Source organism: Gnatocerus cornutus, chromosome 5 (assembly GCF_029298725.1).
Source record: "Gnatocerus cornutus isolate USDA-ARS CGAHR chromosome 5, icGnaCorn1.1, whole genome shotgun sequence".
NCBI lineage: Eukaryota > Metazoa > Arthropoda > Insecta > Coleoptera > Tenebrionidae > Gnatocerus > Gnatocerus cornutus.
The window spans coordinates 5,141,229-5,166,289 of NC_142237.1; the positions used below are offsets into that span (position 1 = coordinate 5,141,229).

Sequence of the window (25,061 nt, forward strand, 5' to 3'; positions counted from 1 at the left end):
CTGATGATTGGGGTGGAACAGGTAGAATTATCTTCTTCAGAATTTACATCAACAGTAGAAGTAGGAGAAGGATCCTAGAGGAAGAAAAGAAGTTAAGATTTGTTCGAAAAAAATGTGTTTTACCTACGTATGGAACAGCATTTTTACTGGCATGTTTTCTTCGACGTTGCTATAGTTCGTACAGTGAGAGATTGAATGACAGAAAAGTCACTAAATCTACGCGATAAAAAGTTACAATACGCGCGAAATTTAAAATAACAAAATAAGCCCACTGTCAATCCTGTCAATCCAATCGTGTAGGAACTTAGTGTTTTTAGTGTATTTTGTAACATAATTTGCTGCCAACGTATATGTCAACTGTCAAAATCTTCCAATCTCTCACCGCCTCACCAGATATACTATATCAAACATTCCTCGCAGAAGTGTTTGGAGCATTATAACGGAACGGTCGGAAATTTTAGATAAATCTAAAATAATTTAGACATTATTTAAAATAAGAAAAATAAGAAAGGTACAAAACTACCAAAAATCTGCGAGCATTTCAAACCATTTGCTTCGAACAATTTCGTTAGCCGGTAACTCAAAAAGTGGCTTCTATAGATGTCCACAAATGAAACACTTTCTAATCATTTTAAAAGTGAAAATCTAAAACTTAGTGATCAAAAGTAACGTAGAAACAAGCAGAACAAAAACGAGAAAACAACACCTAATAACTTAACTCAACAACAAAAACAACAAGAACTCAAAAAAAGCAGCAAAAATGTTCAGCAAAATTCTATTAATAAGCAAACATGATGACAATAATGACATTTATAGGACAAAACCAACTTGAAGTAGGTTTAAAAATTTGAAAGTCGCCTTCCTCGCCTCGATTTAAAACCTTGGATTGTTGCTAAGCATTCTTTAATCAAGTGGCGAACTGGAAATTTTGACCAAATATTCGATTAATTTTATCTCGAAAACGAAAAGACTTTTATCTACAATATTTTCTGTTAATTGATTCTACTTGTCTTCACCAGTTACCGTGTTTTGTGTGGTCGTGTAAACACCCTGTATCTCAAATTATATGATTCTTAATCTAACAAGTATTGGTATTTTGTTGAAAATTGAAAATAAATTAAAGTGGTAGAGCTCACTATTTGTCGAGCGGCACCCCGAAAAAGAGACATTTTCGCTGACTTTTGTCCTGTCTGTTTAGACCCAGATAGCGGTTTGTGCTACGTGCCCTCCTATTTACAAGTACAAGTTTGCACAGAAAGACGCGACGTTATAGACTTATAAGGGGAAATCATTAGAACATCAGTGGCTAATCAATAGAAAATCAGGGGAATTTGGAAGAAACCACAAGAAAATCCGATGAAGTTAGGCGAAAATACAAGCAAATCAAATCAAGGGAAGTTTGGTGTATGCCATTTTTGAAAAAAAAAAAACTTTTTCGATTAACTTTCCTGTAAAATCAGTGTATCAGTTTTAGGAAATCACTATGAATCAGGGTTAGGTTAGGAAATCAGGGAAACTTATACAAAATAAAAAAAATCAAAGAAACTTGGACGAAATCACTGGAAAATCATTAAGGCATCAGGGGCAATCAATAGGAAACCAGGGAAAGTTAGACGAAATCAAAAGAAAATCAGGGAAAATTAGCGAGAAAATAAAAGGAAGTTAAGTGTGTACCATTTTTGAGAAGCATTAACACCTGCTTAATACCAATTTTCCCAAACATAGGCCCCAAAATTTAAATTATTGTAACTCATTTATAATCATAGCTCAAATCTCAAAATGTTATAAGTTTTTTGACTCAACCATTTTTCTGTATGTTCGTTTTAAATATGGCAGCGAAAATCCCAAACACCCGGTATGTATAATAATTCTAATTGTCGAGGATACGGAAATGCAATGTTTATTTGCAAGTAAACGAATTTATTCCTAAAAACTCACCAATTTAGATAAATTCGCGAGATTCTGTTACATATTTTTTCTACTCCTGTTATAGTAATCTACAAATTACAAACGGTTGTCCTTCAAAGTAAATCCATGGTTACACACACTGCAATGTAATGACCAGTGGGTAATATATATAATTACATAATAGTACAGAGGAATAGCAGTTGCTGTGGATGTCATAAAAATTTGTCAAAATTGACATTTGCAATTTGTATTGGTGTGTTTCATCATGATCAGTGACTCCGAGTGTGAACTACAAGCTACACCCTCAAAATTGCGGCACAAGCAGTTAGTGCAACTGATAATCTTATGTCGAAAATGTCAAAAGAGCGGTTTGAGTCGGTGTATAGCAAGTTCATGACCTGACGTGCGGGCGGCGGAGTGCAGTCCTTCTCCAAGAGTGTTTTACTAGCGTATTTTGGCAAGTTAAAATAAGATTTCAAACCTGCTTCGTCCCTATGGGCTTTTTATTCAATGTTGAGACTACGTTAACTTTCAAACACGTCGTTACTACTGCAAATTACGAGAAATTACGGGGATACTTGATGAGACAATCGGATGGATTCAAGTAATTCATAGTTTACTATAACAGGAGTTGAAAAACATTGTGAAATTGTTCATAATTTGTGAAAATGGTTCTTTGTTCTTGTTGAGTTGTTCGTTATAATAATGTTTGAATTAACAATGTCTTAATAAAAATCATGTAAAATTCAACTTTAGTTGTAATTTATCAAAAATAATCGAAAAAAATTTCACGGCTGTGGGAAAGCAAGTCGTAGAAAAAGTATAGTACGCAACTCGGGGGTAAGGCCAATTACGCTCTCGTGGAATTATAGCGCTCGGCTTCGCCTCGCGCACAATTTTTCCCCTCGTGCGTAATTGGCTTCTTACCCCACACGTTGCGTAATATACTATTTTTCTTGCTATGACTTATATTTCTTCTTTCATTGTAATAGAATTTGCAATAGGCTCAGAAACCATGAAAGGCGCAGCCTGGCTGATTTATGAATTTTCTGCGCAGTACTGTTAAATTTTTAATAGCGAAGCCCGTTGGATCTCTAATTCGCGACCTGAACTATAGGTTTTAACTAACATTTGCATTAAATTGATCAGTGTTCACGTTATCAGTGATATCTCTTTAATTTATTAAGCATTTTTTTTTAAATGGCAGCTTTTTTAAATTTTAGCTTGTTAAAATATTAACTCACTTCTTTTTTATACATGATAGAAAATGTTAAATAAAATCGCAAAACAGACAATTTAAATTTTTACAAATAATTACTTGGAACCTTATAATTCTCACGTCGCGAATTTATTTTCTTTTAAACCTTTAAGTCTGTTTTTCATTCAAAGTTTTAAAAATCGAAAAATACAAAATATGAAGTTATCTTAAAACTTTCTTTGCTAAATGTTAAATGACAAAATACAATTAAACTTGTTTTTTTTGTTTCATAATATAACAAATAAACAATCCCAAATTAATTTCCAACACCATGAAAAGCGAGGTCTACAAAAAAAGCGAGATCTACAGAATTCCGTGGGCCACCTAGTTTGTTTACTAAAAGATTTCTCCAAAGTTTTACATTATAAAATAAATACCTATAGTAGAATTTCAACAGCTGTAGCAGAAACAAATTCTGTGCAGTATAAAATGTGATCATTGTTTAATAAACGGAAAGCAAAAGTGGTTTGTCTTGTAGCCTTTCTGCATTTCCATTAGTTTCTTTTTTCCTCCTCCAACAATAGTTTCCTAACATATGTCTTAATATTCTTGGCAACATTTCAATTACAATTAAATCTTGATGGAACCTTAATTCTGCACTTAAATTCACATTCGCATTCATAGTAAATATGTGAAAGTGAGAGCAAAAGAAATCAGTTTTAAAACTCCACTTCATTAAAAAATTTATTTTGCTTTTCAGATCCAAGCTGTTGAACCTACAATTTCTGGCCCGGAGGTGACGCAACAATAGGGACAGTGGCGCCACAGGAAAGTGAGAACACGGGGTGGATAACGGTATGCACGCTAATGTGCACGCAGATCGAAACGAGTGGCGACTGCCTCCTGATGAGACTTTACAAGTCGCCGATCCAAAGGCCAAAAAGGCCGAGGTAGGTGATGAAGAGGTTAGTAGTTCAAGAAGAACCGTCAAAATTTTTAAATTATCAGCATTCTTCTTAAGGTGTAGAAAATTTCAAATCTATAGATTTTTGATTCACTGAGAATGCTTTAGATCTAGAATTAAAAAATTGCTTGGAGCTCGGGAAGAGCGTTTCTTGGTTCGTCTATTATGTCCTTTTGAAAAAGTTTCTTCATATTTAGATATAGTTTTGTAGTAAATTAATTTGATGTTCTTCTTGTTTGACTGGCTGATGAAAATCCTTTCTATATAAAACTATAAATGCACCTTGAAAATTTTACTTGCATGTGGGTTCTTTAAATTCTGTAAACTGCAAAGAAATTGTATATAGTCGGGAACAAAGAATTTCGATTTGATTGTCGTTTGATCAGTCGGTTGTATCATTTAATATCTCGGTACCACACATTTTAATTCACATTTTAACATCATTTTCATCCTTGTAGTGAAAAATGGAACAAGACAAACCAAACGGGTGCTTCACCGTTTTCTTCATTTTGATTTTTGAAAAACGTAGTTTTTTGCGTTTGTTTCACATATGGTTAACACAAGAGTAAAACTGATCACATCAGTTTGTAACGCTCCGTTTCCTCTTCATGTACAAAAAAAATTATTTTTATAGCTTCATAATTAATAGCGATTTTGGGCCGGGACACTAGTGTTGGCGGACCCTGTATATCTATAGTATGTCAATATCAAGATCAAACTTTTTTGTCAACTGTAGTTTGTTCTAATTCTTTAGAATATTACTAGAATAAAATTAATATTTATGCAGAGTGTGTCTGGTTAAAACTTTTTGGGCAAAAAATCAACGAAACTTTTCCAACGTTAGGCAATTTTCTACTCAGTAACTTAATTTATTATTATAATTTAGGTATGTACATGTTATTGGACGAATAGGGTTTACATTTTCAGTTGAATAATTTTAAGTTTTTTCAAAATTTGTCAAACATAACTTAAAAGTGGGTACTTTTTAATGAATGATTGTTAACTGAGAGGTTGTGTACTTCAGGATCTTGTGTACAAAAACTTCTATTTCCTAAAAATTTACAAGAAGTACAAATAATTTCACCACATTGCACATGCGTAAAACAATCTTTTCCATCTTTGACAAATAAAGAAGGGAAAAAATAAAACTAAAATGGTGAAAAAATTGTTTGTCGTAAATCTGGCTGTGATATTTGGTGAGATCTTGGAGTCGTTTGTTTAATTGCAACTGCACTTGCAATTTATTTTAAATTTCAATTTTGAACATAATACGTCAAAATAATTTTGGCTTTAATTTAAAATTTATGAGAGTTATTCTTTCAATTACATAGGAATAAATTCCTACAAAGTAGAAAGTATCAACTGAATTTATCATCAAGTGGACACAAAGTAAATGATTGAAGCGACAACTACATCTGTCAAAATTTAAGTAAAAAGTAAAACTAATTCCATCAAATTCTATTAAATCACAAAATAAATCCAACAATGCCGCCAAAAATTCCAACAATTTCAGAAAATTCCAGGAACGTTCCTAGTACGTGGTTGTACAAAAAATTTTAAATGCTCAGCCCCCCAGTACTACTCATTTATTTTGAATACCACATTTCAAAGTCATAATGTGTGAAAATTTAAATGAAATTTACGGCAAATTTAAAAGGATTTATGCATTGGATTGAACATAAACGAGTACTTTAACATCCAAAGGCCCCATTCGTGATTTAGTTCAATACATTAATCCTCTCAAATTTACTGACTCGTTTTCTAATCTGTGCACATTTTTAGTCTCATTTCTGACAAATTAATATAAACACAATAGAAAAATCATCACTTGTCATTGTTGCAAAGTGTATCAGGCTTTCAACTAAAACGCTATTAGCCCAAAAGGTAGGTGGAGTTAAAACAAAATTACAAAATTCCGACGTTAGTTTTATTTTTGGAATAATTTTGAAATAAGTTGGAATTGCATGGAAAACTCAAAATTGCGTGATTATTTATTATTTTTTATGCAGTCTGCTTTGAATTTTATACGCGTTTTTTTTCTGGTGGGATTTCTATTTTTAAGAAAAAATTTTGAAAAATGGCAATTTTAATTAGCACTATTAAGTACGATTTTCCAAGTCTCAAGTGGCAACGAATTACTAAATTTTAATTTTTTTATGCCACTAGGTACAGTTAATATTTATTTATGGTACATACAAGTAGATAATATCAGATATTACTTGCTTATGCGAGGTATAGTTAATCTACAGGGCTTGACAAGTTATAATTTCTCAAGTGGACAATATTAAATAATCCACTACTTCCATGTAACGTTTTATCCAATGTTTCGCATTGTTCATCTAATAGCAGTGATAAAAAATCCGAAAAGAGATTTGATAACGTAATTGACGTGGTTGTATCTTAAAATAATTGTTAAAACTGTGATTTGAACAACTTATCTTGAAATTTTGCAATCGTAGAAAAAATCTTGTTTGCTACTCGTGCAAAATGGACGTTTACGCACACGACGTATTGTCCAAACTACGTCTGATACGTAAAATGGTACTACAGTTTGTCGCAAAAATAGCTATTATCTACGATTGTGCAAAGAATAGAATGATTTTGGTTTAAAAAGTAACCATTTAGTGAACTATGTTCATTGCACAAATTTTAAAATTTGATGACATGATTCCTCATCTTTTTTAATCGTAGACACGCGACACGGTGTCTATTATAATAAAATTCAAAGAAGATTGCAAAAAAATAATCACGCGAATTTGAGTTTTCCATGTCAAGCCTTTCCCTTGTAAAAAGTCTGGTAAAAACCAACAATCTTGAACAATTTTATATGTAGATTTTGTGCAAGCAATGGAGAGAAGAACTACATTGTAATGCCACTGCTTTTCAAGACAGATTACAAAAATTTTCAGTTCTTTACCCAGTGTTTCCTTCAAGTCGTGTAAAAGTCCTAACAACTAAATCTGGGGCTTTTACATAGATTTTTTATTAATATCGATTTTGCCAAAAAACATCGATTTTAAAAACATTTTTTTTATTTTCGATGTATCATTAAAAATCGATGATTGCGGTTTCGATGTATGTAATTTATTTTACACTCTTGATTTTGATGATATTTCGTTTGGTTGGTTGTCAACGTATATTTTAGAATTTTGTTTATTCTCTCTTGATTGTGCATTTATTTTCTTTGAATTTTTTTATGTTAAGAGCAAATTTGTAAATTTCTTATTGCTTATTTTCCTTAGACTTTATGGGTTTTCTAAGTGCTTTCTCGATAGATTTTTGTTAGAATCTCTAGTTTGTTTTGAATTTATTTTCAAATTATCTTTGAATTACTCTAAAAGTATCTATTCTCTAAAAATTTTCTAGGTTTTCTTTTGATGTTATTAATTTCTTTGATTTTTATCCTCTTTAGATTGTTTCTTGAATCGCCCAAATTCCCTCTAAATACTTTTTAAATTGCCTTTTTAAAGCTTTTTTTAGTTTTCTCTTAGATCAAGTTTTTACATTTTCAGTAACTTTATAGTAAATCTGGGAACATCGAGTAAAAAATTTACATCGATCTCCAATACATCGGAGAAAACATCGATTTTGAAAAATAGTAAATAAAAAGTCAATATAGCATAGTTTATTGTGAAAAACAAAAATAAATAAAATTCTTAATAAAGCAATAAAATAATAAACAATTACGAGAAAAACAAAAATAAATAAAATCCTTAATTAATAAACAAAATACATAATAAGTAAATAAATTATAAAAAAATAACAAATTCGAGATTAATAAGAATAAACAAAATTTTAAAATATAACTCCCTTAAATTAAATTCCAGTCTTTTTTATAAATATCACCAAAATCAAGAGTGTAAAATAAAATACATACATCGAAACCGCAATTATCGATTTTTTAATGATATTTACATCGAAAATAAAAATACATGTAAGTCTCAGATTTACTTTATAGGTTCTTCTAACATTCGGTTTTTTACATTCTTTTTTATTTTCTTTGGTTCTGATTGATTCTGTCTGTATTTTTTCTAGATTGTTTTTAAAACCTTATTATTTCTGTTTGTTTGCCTGAACTGACCTAGGTTAAGGTCTAAAAAGTTGTCTTTTTAGTAGTCGTTGCTGCACACCTTTTCACACCTGAATTGGTATTAAGTATATTTGTTTTATATTTATTATATATTTTTATAGTTATTATAATGAAATGAATGACTCGTGACCTAATAAAGCTAAGGTATTTATAAGTATATAAATGTCAATTTATCTTATTACATGAAATATAGGTTGTAGAGTTTCCAATAGAGAAAAACAGTCATTCATGTCTGGTGATTCGCACACCTTAAACAATGAATTTAACAATGAATCCACTAATTAGAAAAATCCTGCACTAACGCATTAGTTACGAAAATAGCAAATTTTCTTTGTTTATACAAATCAGTGATTCAAACAAGCCCGAAATATGAATAGCCACACATGTTAGTTGGATAGTTCCTGACGCGTTTTCGCATCAGTATGGACGCCAAACATGAGCCTACGGAGAAAAACAGCACAAGAGACAGTGATAGTGAAATGTTGGAATTATTGAATGCCGGCATTGAGACTGTTGGAAATGTTACTAAAAGAACAAGTTTATCAAGATCTAGTGCAATCAAAAAATTTAGTTATAAACACTGTCGTGCGTCTCATGAAGGAATTTGTGAAGTACTTGTCTCTTACTACATAAAACTATTAAAGTAACCGCGGAATATTCCTGTTCCTTCTATAAATACTATTTTAGTTGCAGTTTACAGAAATTCACACGTTTGTCGAACCCGGACAGTTCATACAGTCGCGGGCAAAAAATGTTGGTCGTCAACGTCAATCGACCAACATTTTTTGACTGTTTTCTGTATACACTTTTTAATTATCTCTCATTTCTATGAATGCAGTAGTAACTCAAACAATGTGTTTGAAATTACTCTCTAATTAAAATTTGATGTTTAGGAGCTAGCGTTGCAAGAAGACGAGGGACATAACTGGTGGTCGATTATATTTTCTTTGCTCGTTATTGGTCTCGTCATCTCCGGCATAGTGGCCGCTATTTTCTTCGTGGGTTATGTTGATGAACTTCTTTATTGGCATGGAACGAGGATGCAACTTGATGAATATCTACAGGTATGGTTTTTATATTTTTATGCTTATTCTTCTTTAAAATAAAATGAATTAAGATAATACTGCGGTTTTTTTAAAAAACACAAATTTACAAATCTGTCATTTCAATGGACCAAATTATGACTGTTCAAGCGTTTAGCAGAGTTCTTTATTTTTGTTGCTCTATTAATACATTTTCTTAATCTAAACAGCGACGGTGAAGGTATACATTTATAAATTAACACTAATCTGTGTATTTTTTTTTCGGCCATTAAGACTCACATTTTGAAGTCACATCTGATACATAGGTTAAACGAATAAATAAATTACATAGGAAAATCTTTAAGTATTAGTAAATCATTGCACTTTGTTGCAGTAGCATTTAATTCCAAATAATTTGATAAGAACATTAAAACAGTTGTTTCAAAAACTGAAAACAAGCGTCCACTTCAATGAAATCAAGTTGATCATTTTGGAAGAGCTTAATGGTATATTATGCAACAAGTTTAATAAACGTCTCTTTAGACACGAGTTTATAAACGAGGCGAGCGGAGCGAGTGTTTAAAGTAACGAGTGTCTAGAGTAGTTTATAAACGTGTTACATACTATACTTTTTCTACGACCTTAAATTGCTACCATAATAATTATTGAAACTGAAATATATTTATTATGGTACAAAAATTAACAGAACTATTTTGACTGAATGACGTTAATTGTAACATTTGATATATTTTGACAATTATTAAACAGGATTAATGTTTTTAAAAGATTGCTAAAGAACCTCAATGAATCTAATTAAGAAATTCTGAAGAATCGCAGAGGTTCTAAGAGAACGAACTAACTAGTTCTGTAGAATCCTGATAAACTTTGAAAAGTCCGAAGAAGTTCTAAAGAATCGAAGATTTATAAATAATTCCTAAAACGAATTCATAATTCTGAAGAATCTTAATCAAAATAATTAATATGCTTCATAATCTTAAAAAATACATATATTAAATAATTCGAAAGATTTCAATTAAAACATTCCGAGGAATTGAAAAATAGTCGTGAAATTTAACACAGTAATAATATAGTCAAAAGTAGTGAAGTCTCCAAATTTCACTGTCTGAATACTAAAACTGCCAAAGTTACGGACTTTTATCTAAAACGACTTTAGAAATTTTTTCGTCTAAAAGTGAAACTTTCTAACTTTTCTGTTTTATGCTCAAAAATATTGGATTTTGATACAATTGATCAGCAAGTTAAAATCAGTTAAGGTTCGTAATTTTACTATCCTACGAGTAAATCTGCCAAAATTAAATTTTATCAAAAACAGAAAATTTTGGTTCGTTTGAAAACAAAAATTTGTAAAAATTCAGTTTTTTGCTCTAAATTTTTGTAACATGGCACAGTTAATTACCAAGTCAAAAACAGTTAAAGTTTCAAATTTTACTGTCTGACGGCTAAAACTGCTGAAGTTGCGAAATATTATCGAAAACAGTTGAAAATTTTGGCTCGCTTAAAAATTAAAATTCCTAAAATTTTAGTTTCTGCCTCTAAAATTTAGTAATTTGGCACAATTGACAAATAAGTTGAAGGTAGTAAAGCTTCCAAATTTTACTATCTAAAGCCTTAAATTGCCAAAGTTACAAAAGTTTGTCTAAAACGGTGGAAACTTTTGCTTCACCGAAAAATAAAATTTTCTAAAAATTTAGTTTTTTGCTCTAAATTTTTGTAGCTTGGTACAATTGATAGGCAAGTCAAAAGTAGTAAAACTTCCAAATTTTACTGCCTGAGAGCTAAAACTGTCAAAGTTATGAAACTTTTTATCCCAAACAATTCAAAATTTTGGTTCGCCTGAAAATGAAAATTCCTAAAATTTTAGTTTCTGGCTCCAAAATTTTGTAATCTGACGCAATTGACAGTCAAAAGTAGTAAAACTTCCAAATTTTACTGTCTAAGAGCTAAAACTGCTAAAGTTAAGAAATTTTTCTCCAAAACAGTTGAAAATTTTGGTTCGCTTAAAAATTAAAATTCCTAAAATTTTAGTTTCTGGCTCTAAAATTTAGTAATTTGGCACAATTGATAGATAAGTCAAAGGTAGTAAAGCTTCCAAATTTTTCTATCTAAAGCCTTAAATTGCTAAAGTTACATAATTTTATCTAAAACGGTAGAAACTTTTGCTTCACCAAAAAATCAAAATTTCCTAAAAATTTAGTTTCTTGCTCTAAAATTTTGAAGCTTGGCACAATTGATAGGCAAGTCAAAAGTAGTAAAACTTCTAAATTTTACTGTCTGAGAGCAAAAACTGTCAAAGTTATGAAATTTTTTAACCAAAACAGTTCAAAATTTTGGTTCGCCTGAAAATGAAAATTCCTAAAATTTTAGTTTCTGGCTCTAAAATTACACCCTAACAAAACTTTGAAACATTACTTTTCAGGGCTGCCTCCATCACCCCTTTTGCTGTGGCCGTAATGTTACCTAACACCCTGCATGTAAATTTGTACGATGTGTTCTATAGTTTAGTTTAAATCTTGAATTGAATTCCTGCAGAATGGCAAACAAGATCTGTCACATTTCTTGTTTTGTTTTGTTTCGTCTTGTTGTTTTTATTGTTTTTATTTTCAGTGCCAGATTAGCAGGTATTTTATTATAACTTTATGTTTTTTATCATTATATTTTGTGAATATTATTAATAAACTTGACTGGACTTGTGATTTGGATGTGGAGTCATCGATTAATCAAAAAAATTGACATGTATTTATCTTTGATATCTAATATTACTCTTTTGTAAATTGGTAAATTCTCTGCAGGAAAATTACCGCGTAGTATTCACCAGTGAAATTTGAGTTTTAATTATTTCTTTTTCCTTAATAGTTCATTAAATTAGCATTTTCTGGCGGAAAAAATAAAACAGAAATATTTTTTTAGGGAATATGTCCGTTGACCTATGAGCACTGAAAACGGGGGATGATTATGTGCCCTCAAATTTTGAATAAAAATCTTCTTGCTAACACCAAAAATCTAAAAATTACTTATATTGCACCGACAAAGAACGATAGGTAACACAGCTATTGTACCTTTTTAATTTAATAAGTGCTACAAATGTAGTTTCCAAGATTTTACTTTCAAGTTTTAATAAACAGAAGAAAGATCTCAAGTTCTTCACCAAGAGCACAAAACATAGTATGACAACAACGCAAGAAAATATGACGAAAGAATGTGAGAACAGATAAGAACTAGGATAAGTCATTAGACGATACTTATTGTTAGAGATTGATCATGAGTTTAGAGTAGAAATGTAAAATATTTATAAGTTAGAAAACAGTCTAAGAGTTAGTCTAAATTGTTGATTAGGAATAGCAAGCGTAAAAGAAATATCTTACAAGACAGCACACCTCTTCTTAAGAGGTGAACAACAAATCGAAATAGTATTTTTTTACGTAATAGTGGTAATTAGACTGTAGCTACAGAATAATGGAGAACGTGTTACTTATTTCTTAGATATTTTTATTAGGCAAATACTAGAGTAGGTTCAATTAGATAATAGTACAAATAGTTCTTTCTGATTGCCCTTCAGCTAGCTATGTTCCGCCATATCTTTTGTTACCTGTTGATTTGGAATACATTTGTCCCAATTTCAGGGTGAGCTGACTCCGAGACGATTACCTTCTTCCTGGATTTCACATTCACACTTTGTTTATCAAACTGACGACGGAAGTCTTGCTATACTCGACACTAGTCATAATTTCACCGTTACTGTTCTAGTTACTAATCACACTTTGGTAAGTTTTTGAAAATTAAAAGTATAATCTGAATCGTCCGTTGCAGAGGCAACTGAACGTCAAGGGGTATCAATGCTCAAAGGACCTTCGTTATGTGCTCTTCCAACACGACCTTAAACAAGTAAGTTCACTTTAAGTGTTAATTGTTTTTGGGATTCCAGTTATTTCTTCGACCAGAAATTCGTTCAAGTTGTTTTAGTAGCTAAAGTTAGAGGCTATGTAATTATAAAATAAGAAAACAATCATCTGGCATTACAAACCATTCGTGTATCTAACTGTAATTTTCATTAGAATAAATAATGAAAAAATTACTCACGAAAAATTAGCAAATTAGCAGTTCATTAGACATTCTACATAAATAACACACTTTTTTTTCGAGTAATCCACAGAAAAGGCCCAAAATATGTATGTATGTATCAAAAACGTAAAATGTAAATTTTTGTATAGGTTAAAATTAAAATAACCAAAAATTGACCAAAACACTTACGTGCAAAAAGTGGCCTAGATTTTTATAAAATACGGGGTGAATCCGAATAAAGTGCAAACATTTTAACCACAATATCAGACATAGCTGTAGATTTTTAGAATTTTGATGATTTCGTGTATATTTCAACTGTTTTCTTGTAATTTAGCCGTTGAATCTTGATAAAAATTGGTAATTTTGTAGATTTCGAGCTCTACTTTGCGAATCCAAACCAGAAAACGGCGAGAATCAGCAAGAAATTGTCGTTTAGCATCGAACTAAGCAGATTCCTCTAAGAATTTTGATGATTTCGTGCAGATTTTTGCTGTTTTCTTCCCATTCAGCCGTTGAATCTTGATAAAAATTGGTAATTTTGTAGATTTTGAGCTCTTCTTTGCGAATTCAAGCCAGAAAACGGAAAAAATCTGCGAGAAATCGTCGTTTAGCATCGAAATAAGCGAATTTCTCTAAGAATTTTGATGATTTTGTGCAGATTTCAGCTGCTTTCTTGCAATTCAGCCGTTGAATCTTGATAAAAATTTGTTGGTTTTGTAGATTTCGAGCTTTTCTTTGCGAATTCAAGCTAGAAAACGGCAAGAATTAGCGAGAAATCGTCGTTTAGCATCGAAATAAGCGGATTTCTCCAATAATTTTGATGATTTTGTGCAGATTTTTGCTCTTTTCTTGGAATTTAGCCGTTGAATCTTGATTAAAATTGGTGATTTTGTAAATTTCGAGCTTTTCTTTGCAAGCCAGAAAACGACGAAAATCAGCAAGAAATCGTCGTTTAGCATCAAAATAAGCGGATTTCTCTAAGAATTTTGATGATTTCGTGCAGATCTTAGCGAATGGGGCAAATCTCTAAGTTTCAAACCACAACTAGAACAGTTTTCTTCTCAAAACTTACTTTGCTTTATAATTGAGGTTAACTACAATAGTCAGTTGAAAAATCTAAACCCACATTTATAATGAGCGGCAAATTTTCTTTGACATTTTATAGCCACCCTCGATGCTAGAAACATTTATAAACACCTTTCAACATTCAATTACATGGTTACTTAATATTGGATATGGAATATTGAAGGCACCAAAATATCCAATATTAGGGATTTAGCGTACTTTGTATCGGAGAGAAACATTCGGTATTCATTATGCCAGATTATTAATTTTAATTGATTTTTACTACAAAACAATTATTGTAGCTCATTTATAAGTATTGCTCAAATCTCAAAATGTTATAAGTTTTTTGACTCGGCCATTTTAAATATGACAGCAAAATTCCCAAACACCCTGTATGTATAATAATTTTAATAATCGAGGATATTGAAATGCAATGTTTATTTGCGAATTAACGAATTTATTCCTAGAAACTCACCAATTTTTATAAATTCGCATGATTCTGTTATATCTTGTTTTCTTGCTGACTCTTTTAAACTTTTAATTCTTTTTTTTATTCTAAATTTTTCAGGAAAATCTACTTTTTGCCATGTGTAATTATTTGTATCCGAGTTTCAAAAATCAAAAAAACACAAAATGTGAAGTTATCTCAAAACTTTCTTCGTTAAATGTTAAATGACAAAATACAATTAACTAGATGGCTCTTAATATTCTGTAGAACTTGCTTTTTTGTAGACTTAGCTTTTCCGAGGCGTTCTTCATTTAACAGTACAGTAGAACATCGATTATTCGGATGCGGATTATCCGTGCAAGGGTGTTCGTTCGATTATCCGTGCCTCGATTATCCGTGCATTACTAAAAACACATAAATCGAAGACCAACAACTTCGAACTTTTACTTCCAACGTTAGAAAACTTAAAATTTGGAATTTCACGAGTTACAGTTGGTGTATTTTAATGAGATTATGTCAGTGTAAAGAGCTAAAAACAAAATTATGAGTGAAAACTTTTGTCTTAGAATAGTAGTGTTTGCAAACATTAAGAAAAATGCTTAAAATAAATTCTTTTGCAATGAAAACCTTCATAATGATGGAAACTGAAAATTCAAGTAGGAGAGAAAATTTTGGGAGCAGAGAAGAAATAAATGAAAGTACCAGATTCTAATTTCTTTCAGAATTTAAAATTGTTGTTGTCAAGATGTTGATACATTTTGTTAGTTTTTATATATTTTGAATTAAAAAAAAAGTTTCAAATAATTATGTTGCCTTAAATCGTATGTTTATTTAGCAACTCGATTATCCGTGTTTTTGATTATTCGTGCAGGCAACGTCATGTAAAGGCGAGGTCCACAAAAAAAACGAGATCTATAGAATTCCGAGGGCCACCTAATTTTAATTGTCTAAAATGTGCTTTGACTACACTAGATTTGCATCATTTCAGTGCATTAATGGTGCATAACAAGTAGCAGTAGTTCATTGTTCAATATTGCCGAAAAATAATTAATTAATACATGCACTCTAACCCCAGTCTATTCTACGCTTATGTGTAACACGTTCAACTAGTAGCAAATTGCACTACGCCATACATCAAAATATGCAAAGCCGTCTGTGATCAATATTAATCAGAATCACTCTGTATATTCGCAAAAATTCAAAACTCGCTAAAATTTACGTTTCTCAGATTGTAGAGCTTGATCAACCATAAGCTATGCAAAATTACAAATTTTTATCTTTGAACTTAAATACGATTTTGGGGGTGACCGACCATAAGTGAGGAATTATTTTTCAAAACTCAATAAATCCATTTCATAAATTTAAGCGTTAAGAAAAAACGATAATTTGTTCAATTTTCTTCAAATTTACTTCAACGATTTTGGCATAAGAAGCAACACAATGTTTAAGCTAGAGGTTTTTCACTAATTAAATATACACCTTGTTAGATTCACCCAAAATAATCCCAAATTCACATCAAACCAACTGTCAGTCAAAATTGATGATATACTTTGTTTATATTGCATGCAGATACGCTGTGGTTGGTCAAAAAAAGGCTTGTAACTTCAGTACTATAAATTTAAGATTTTAATGTAGAATTTCCCATTAAAAAAGTGCCAGCGGTCTGGGACGCCTGCCTGTTTGGAATCATTTAGGTTTTAAACACATTATTAAGATTTTATGTCCGGCACTGTACAACTTACTTTATAGAACTAGATGTATAATAAATACATACATTATGTAATTATGTAAATTAAGTAAGTTTGTAACTTTGTGCATAAGTAAATTTACGTAAAAAAGCAGAACCTAGCGAGCAAACTACATGATGTTGTTAAGATAGCGGCAAGGAAGGGTATATTATCGTAAAATTTAAATCTGGTTTGAAGAGTTTTCGTGCGTTCGATCTGTTAAAACACCTCAAATAAACAACTTGCAGTCACGCATGTAGACCGATCCTATTCTTGTTTTCTTATCCTGCCTTGATGACCCAAAAACTGCTTCACAAACCGGATCGAACTTTGAGAAAGCACGCAGATTTGTCACTGTTTCACCTTGAAATTTAACATCCGGTTATTTCTTATCTATCATTAAACTTAAAATAGTCTTACGTCAATTTTAAAGAAGCTACAATGAATCTTAAAAAATTGATTTTTAAATAAACACAATAGTGAACAAAGTTTGGACGAATTTTGTATTGGTGCAGTGGAAAGTTATTTCTAAAGTAAAATTGCCTTCTGGTTCTAAATCCGAATCAGTTCAGGACTGATATTTGTAAAATGAGGTTTTTTTAAGTATCTCGCATTCACTTCTGTTTTTTTTAGTTTTGATAATAGAGAGAAAGAGTTAGTTTTTTGTCAAAATGTTTGAGAAAAACTGATGAAAATTTCTAAAAACAAACGGTTTTAAAAAACTTTTTGCATAGAACTCCTAAATTATTACTTTATTTTTTATTGTATTTTTTTATAATTTATTATAAAATTTGGGAGACCTGTGCTTTCTAACGCGGCTTTAAACAAGTCATTATCTCTGGTGATTTGGAATTAAATTACAATAAAAGAATCGAAATAATAATTTTTGAGTTAAGTTTTTGCAAAATTGCGCTAAAACAGCAGTTTTTTAACATGAAATCAGGGATTAGCTTAGCTGATTAAATTAACGTTCCAAAACATTGTCGAGCTGTTTTCAAGTTTTCAAGAAACAGTAAAAAACAGATTTTTGTGCAGCAGAATCTAAACAAGTTTAATCATCGCTCTGATGATGGTACATTGCTATCGAAACGCGCGTCAGCATTTTTTGTCGAAATTTCGCGTTTGGGAATAAACTGTATTTTTGATAAGTAGAATCTAAACAAATTTTTTCAACAATATTTCTGAATCCGGACCTTATGGAGCAAAACGGAATTTAGATTCGAAATCAGAAAGCCATTGCGCTTTAAAAACGACTGCTTCAGTACATTTTTTTACCAAAATTTGTTGATTTATTTCCATATGTCATCGATAAAAGTCAGGTCGATAAAAGTTAAATAAGTTATAATAATTATTTTTTTAGGCGACTTAAACTGAAAATGGAATTTTTAGGTCTCAAGAACGGCCCTAAAGTAACTCTTTTCTGGCCGCAAACATTTTCGGCCGATCTATGGTGGCGCCATCTATCTATAGTTTTGCATATTACATCAAGATACCGATATTACCCTCAATTTTATAATTATTTGGGTAAAATCAAATCGACAAACTGCTGTAAAATGCAACAAAGACCTGTTGAATTAATGAAAATGAACATGTCTAGCAGTGCTGCTGCAAAAACATCAAAAATCACATCAAACCTAATTCATACAAATTGTGAAGCTACACATGCCGAAACTGCAAATGTAAATAAAGAAAAAAATAAACTTTTCTGAAGGATTCATAAATATTTACAATTATTCAGTTGTTATGAACGATTAAATCAATAAATCATCAATAAAAATTAATTAACTCGTAAATTTAAAGATGTTGCCTAAAAAATCTTGTGTGCATCACGGCCAAAAAGCGCCATTTTGTCTTCGCCTTCTTTCTTTCATTAAAAAAAGGCTCGACCAAAACGACCAAAAAAGAAACACTTTTTGGCCTTGGTACACAAATAGCTACTTCCTAAAATGTATTTTAAAGATTCCCAAGTTCCTATGGAAACAGAGCTATTATAGCATCGCGTATCAAAATACGATATTATAGCACTGAAAACGAATGAGGAAATGGCAAAAATAACTCGGTTACAAGAACAAATTAGAAAAAATAGCATAAAAACCTCGTTCATAAGGCCATTAAAGCACTCATTTATTAAAAAACTCGCGGCTTCGCCGTAAAATTTGCCTTATGAAACTCGGTGTTTTAATATACTAATTTAACGCTCCTTTTTTCTGCCGTGTTATAAAGACCTGACATTGCTTTTTGTATGACACTTGTCTTAAGAGGCTATTAAACCCAAAGTTATAATATATAATAATATGTACTATCTTCTGGAACTTCACAAACTGCAAACTTTAATAGTATATTAAAGAACGTGTTTTATAATGGCCAATTTGGTGCACGAGTACCCGGTGTACAAAACGAGCCGAGTTTGTATGGGACGATTGCACCAATGCCATTATAAAACAAGTCCTTTATACTATTTTTTCGAATTTGCACACCTTTTTTAATAAAAAACTTAAATTTTCCAATTCTAAAAGTTTTCGTGTTACACGATTGGTAATGGTTTTGTAACCACGACTTGCCACTTGATTTCCAAATTCAATTTAAAATTTGACATTTATTGAGTTTCACTATCACTGAATTTTGACTTAACGTAACCTAACTTCACAGCCAGTATTCACATCTATTATATTTAGGTACAATTATTATTGGCCGCAAAGAACAATTCAATTATATTGATACATTTTTTATTCACGCAGCAATTTATTAAACACGAATCGTAAAATCTAAATTGACCAAGAACTTGACAGGAAACAGGTGACAGCCAGACTAATTAGTTCTGCCAATCCATAAAAAACAAAATTTCCTACTTTCAGTTCTTTTATAGATACCTATAAACGTCTCCAAATTGAGTACTCTAATGGACCTATTAAAGCGGCCAATCCGAAAAAATAGTACATGTTTACACGTATTTCATAAGGCGAGTATTGTAGCACGAATGAGTTTTGACCACGACGAGCGCAGCGAGGTGCGAAGTGCTACAAGTCGTCTTATGAAATGAGTGTAATATACTATTTTTTCTACTTTGCATTATTAATAAATTTAAAAATCACATTTGAAAGAAATTATTTTCGATTAGGGATTTTTGACAAGTTAGGTTGGTGACAAAAGAGGTAATGACATTTGTCTAACAAAATTTCAATTCAAAAAATTACTGACGTTTTCTGTTTAATTTTGCAAAATTAGGTATTACAACGTTTGCTTTTCTTCTGATTCATTATTCCTAAATTCACATTTTCGTGATCATGATGATGATCATCATTGAGGTTATGATTCAACGTTTAAGTGTCGGCATAATAACATAGCCAACATAACCAAAAAAAAATACTGTTTTACGTGCTGTAATAAAAACAATTGCGTTTGCGTTTCACAATGAAAGTATTGTTAACGCAAAGTAGAAAAAATATTTTTCCTAATTTGTTTTTTAAACATTCCTAAGTTGCTATCGAAACAAAGCTATTCTAACATTCCGTATCGAAATGGAATAAATGGATATCAAGCACTGAAAACAAATACAAGGTGTTTATAAATGTTTCTAGCATCAAGGGTGGCTCTGGAATTCCTGTCGGGCACTACTTTGCCGCTTTGTTTTCATTGTGAATATAACTATTTTGAAAATTATTTATAATGTTACTTACGTCAACGACGTTTCTGTTTTGGTTTTGTGTCAAAATTTTTGATTTTTAGGTTTCAAAACACAACTAGAACAGTTTTCTTCTCAAAACTCACTTTGCTCTATGATTGAGGTTAACTTCTAATGTCAGTTGAAAAATCTAAACCCACATTTATAAGGAGCGGCAAATTTCTTTGACATTTCATAGCCACCTTTGATGCTAGAAACATTTATAAACACTTTGTACAAAAATAGTAAAAATAGCTTTGTTACAAAAACAAATTAGGAAAAATAGTATAAAAACCTCGTTCATAAGGCCATTAAGGCACTCATCCATTATAAAACTCGCGGTTTTGCCGCTCGTTTTATAAACTTGGATTCGTGCCTTAAAATTTGCCTTATGAAACTCGGTGTTTTAATATACATACTAATATTCTTGGTTAGTACAATAATAAGAAATTAAATAAGACTGATTAGTTTTGTAAATTTATATTTTTAAGTTTTTTTTATTTACTTAACTAAATAATTCTGTAAAACGGTCTATAAAACCTAAAACGTATAAAACACTCTCGGATAATATTTATCATCTTTAGTTGAACGGGTGGAAACAATTTCTAATAATTTAAGTTTTAATAAATCGAGAAGCTATAAATTGCAAGCCCACATATTCCGTTATCAGCTTATTATGAATTTAACAGCGCTATTTCGTGTTTCAGGTATTCAGACAATCCTTTACGGCGCAGTACACGATCTACGACGTCAGTAAAGAGTAAGTATGTCCTTCCGATTTATGTAGCATTTTACATAAAGTTAAACAAACAAGATCATTCAATTAATGGCAAATCTTTTGACTTGTTTTTTAAACTGATTAGTGTTTGTTAAAATTAACGTCTTAACAAACCGGTTTTACCGGTTTTATTTCATCGAGTAACATGTAGGTATTTCAGGTATCTCTGTAAATTAATGGAAACAAGAAATCGCGTGCATTCTAAATATAATGCAGTAAAACAGCATAGGGTTGCTGACAACTTGCGCAGAATGCTTAATTATGTATAAATTAAAATTGGAACGCCTTGATTTTGATTAAATAGGGTAGTGTCTTTGCAGTACTGAACTGGATTTAGGTTCTGAATACATTTACATTCTCTTGTTTCTTGTTCTTATTCTCTCATAAACTTAAAGCATTTGCCGCAGCAACAGAATAGTATATTATGATGCAAGTCTAATAAGCATTTCTCCGGTATGCATTAAATGAATTATAAACGAGCTATCTTACGGTATTTTGTCCTTTTTTAAACAACAAAATTTTGAAATCTAGCATATTTTGCGATTGTCTATCACTCATCCTAAGGTCACTAGATCAAAATTTCTGTTTTATAAAATTTTGATCTAGTGACCTTAACTCATCCGCCATTACAGCGCCACCTGTGCTGTCCGACGAATTACACGACACATGAAAATTGACATTTTGTAAAATTCTGATTAAAATTCCTTAACCCAACATAATTTGTCAATTGTTTGACTTTTAAATGTCAAGTTCAGACACACGTTCCAATTTTTTTTTATTAATTGATTTCTCTAAATTTTATAATTAATAAATAGGAGTATTTCTTTTTCAGTCACCACATACCTGTACGGTTAGAATCATCCTTAAAAATAGGACGTGATACACTACAGTACGCGAGGTGGATGGGAGACACAAATTCTCTTCTAATGGTATATAAGAACGACATATATCTACGCCAGGCTCCAACGGACGAAACAGATACGCGACTTACATTTTCAGGGCGACCTGAAGTGATTTACAATGGAATTCCAGATTGGCTTTATCAAGGTAAATTGAAATGTTCTGAGTGTTAAAAAAAAATTCTTTAATAATAACAACCATTTATGTAATAAGTCCATAATCATGGGCTTTATTGAACTACCCTAGTTAATGGATAAGCGAGAAACGAACGATTGTGGACAAATTACATGAACTATATACAATAAAGTTAACTTTATTGAACTAGTATTATAAAGTAGTACGTTATGGCCGCAAAAATGTAGAATCGTAGAAGATATTATTGTAATCATAATTTTTATCTTTATTATTACAATCTTTCTTAGAGGACGTCTTAAAAAACCCAGACGCCCTATGGAGCTCCTACGACGGCACTCACCTTTTGTACGCAACATTCAATGACACTGAAGTAGGAATTTTAAATTTTCCCTGGTTTAAAATGGAGTCCGGATTAGCTGCCAATAAAGCGGCGAACAGGACGCCCTCCTTTCCTTCCTCCAGAACCGTTCGATATCCCACGGTATGGTGAGATAAGCACCCATTAAAAATTGTTGAAACATTGTAATGGTTTTCAGCCTGGTTCAAGTAATCCTACAGTCCAATTGTGGGTGTTGGATATATCAAATCTTACCGATTTACAGAGTCATTTGGTCAAGCCTCCAAAAGCTTTGTTAGGGCAGTAAGTGTTTAATTCGGTACCTCAGAAGCATAAGGGTATTTTTAAGATCCTGAAATTTTTTAATTTTTTATGCGATTTAAACCACATTTGTGAAGATTATCACTCTCGACTGCCTTATTAAGAGTGTCAATTTAGAAAAATTTAGACCAAAAAAGAGAATTTTTAGAAATTTTGATCTTGAGGAGCAAAGAAAAATTTTTGTTTTTTGATCAAAAATTTTTAACGACCTGTTATTCATTTTTAAGGCCACTATTACCAAATTTGTTGAGTTTATAAAACTTGACTGTCTTATTAAGAGTACCGATTTAGAAAAATTTAGACCAAAATGGAGAATGTTTAAAAAAATTTATTTGGACAACTGTGAAAATGTACATTTTTTTAACACTGTAATTTTATTCATCATCACTAATTTGCAAAAATTTAGATCAAAAAGTCGAATTTTTAGAAATTTTCGTGTCAAGATCAAAAAAATGCCACCATTTTTTTTTAAGATCCTGTTATTTCTTTATTTTTTATGTGATTTTAACGAGATTATCACTCTCGACTGCCTTATTAAGAGTGTCGATGTAGCAAAATTTAGACCGAAAAAGAGAATTTTTAGAAATTTTGATTTCGAGGAGCAAAGAAAATTTTTTGTTTTTTGACCAAAAAAAAATGTAACCAAAAATATTTAACAACCTGTAAATTCTTTATTTTTAATGCCACTATAACGAAATTTGTTGAGTTTGTAAGTCTTGACTGTCTTATTCAGAGTACCGATTTAGAAAAATTTAGGGCGAAAAGAAGAATATTTAGAAATTTTTATTTGGACAACTGTGAAAATTTCACTTTTTTCAACACTGTAATTTCCTTAATTTTAGTGCGACGGGAACGAAATTTATGCATGTTGTTTCTTTTGTTTGTTTTAGAAATATCACTAATTTGCAAAAATTTAGATCAAAAAGTCGAATTTTTAGAAATTTTCGTTTTAAGACCAAAAAATGCCACCAATTTTTTGAAGATTCTGTAATTTCCTTTTTTTTATGTGATTTTAACAAAATTTCTGGAGATTATCACTCTTGACTGTCTTATTTACAGTGCCGATTTACAAAAATTTAGAGCGAAAAGGAGAATTTGTTGACATTTTTATTTCTAGCAGCTAAAAAACAAAACAAGAAAAATTGAATGCGCTTTAATTTCGACATTTTTGGTGTCACAAGAACGAAATTTGTGGGAGTTTTTTAAGGTTAAATAGTCTATAGAAGTGGCTGAATTTGGATTAATTTTAATATATCTTTGTTAGCAATTATTTCTAATAACTTATTACCTTTTTTTTGTAAAAACATTGGTAATTTTTTTGAAAGTTTCTTCTATGTCCAGATATTCTAATTTTTCTTAGAAGCTTAAGGAAGCAAGTGTAAAAATATGCCCAAAAAATTATTTTTGGATGAAAGGTTACGACTATTACGCACGATTTAAAATAAATAGTCATCAATAACTTGCAATTCGCTCTTAAATTGCATATTTGAAAAGAGATTAATAACACCACCGTGATTTTTTAGAATACCTGTTTTGTTAATTTTCTCGAAACTATAATTATGGTGACAAACCCTTATGCTTCTGAGGTACCGAATTATACTTTAATTTCCTGTATTTTCTGTATTCAGCCAATTTTCTTTGCTAACTTTGGATAAGTTCGGCTAATTTTTATACACGGTGATTTTTTTAAAACGGCAGGCGTTGTAGAATTTTTATTTATGAACCGATTTCAAAAATTTAAAAAAGCAAATTAAATGGTTTTTAATTTACTATAAACTGATGATTTTAAAATTTTTCTAAATGTCTTAGTATCTTTTGGGCGATACTCAACTTTCTGATTTTAAATTGACACCCATATTTTTTTTCATAATTTAGAAGATATTAATTTTCTTGATTCAGAAATGTGTAATATGTTCTACTTTTACAAAAAATATTTAAAAAAAAATATCAAAAATGAAAAAATTTAGGCAATAAAAGTTAATAAAATCTAGGTGCGTGCTGTCAAATAACACAATATCGTTATTGTAATGTCAAAAAGCAGCAAATAACAGAAAAAACAAGTTTTCTTTCAACAAAATGGGGCTACACCAATGCACAATGCACAATGCATTTCTCGTGGTGTTAATTGTGCAATGAAAAAAACGTGATGGCGTTTTAACAGTATTTTAATTAAATTAGGTAGTTGTTTTTTCTGATTTGTAATTATTATTGTCTTTTGTTATTAATAATTTCAAAAAAAATGCCGATCCTTTCTGTTATTTGCTGCTTTTTGACATTACAATAACGGCATTCTTTTATTTGACACCATGCAATACATTTTATTAACTTTTTTTGCTTACTTTTTTTTCAATTTTGATAATTTTTTTAAAAATAATATTGGTAGAAGTAGAACATATTGCACATTTCTGAATTAAGAAAATTAATATT

At 30.8% G+C, this 25,061-nt stretch overlaps 1 protein-coding gene across 5 annotated transcripts in view; it reads left to right on the forward strand.

Annotated features, from left to right (window-relative positions):
* Window positions 1-25,061, forward strand: part of LOC148173833 (dipeptidyl peptidase 4) — an 86,135-nt gene that overhangs the window by 43,510 nt on the left and 17,564 nt on the right. For 4 of the 5 annotated variants that reach the window (XM_088036048.1, XM_088036050.1, XM_088036049.1 and 1 more), the window contains 8 exons: window positions 3,867-4,071; window positions 9,054-9,224; window positions 12,824-12,964; window positions 13,011-13,085; window positions 20,871-20,923; window positions 21,774-21,988; window positions 22,264-22,457; window positions 22,513-22,616. In XM_088036048.1, coding sequence (XP_087892174.1) covers window positions 3,964-4,071; window positions 9,054-9,224; window positions 12,824-12,964; window positions 13,011-13,085; window positions 20,871-20,923; window positions 21,774-21,988; window positions 22,264-22,457; window positions 22,513-22,616 — 1,061 coding nt within the window. In that variant the 5' untranslated portion in view covers window positions 3,867-3,963. The remainder of the gene's footprint in view (window positions 1-3,866; window positions 4,072-9,053; window positions 9,225-12,823; window positions 12,965-13,010; window positions 13,086-20,870; window positions 20,924-21,773; window positions 21,989-22,263; window positions 22,458-22,512; window positions 22,617-25,061) is intronic. The other variant, XM_088036052.1, reaches the window with a different exon arrangement.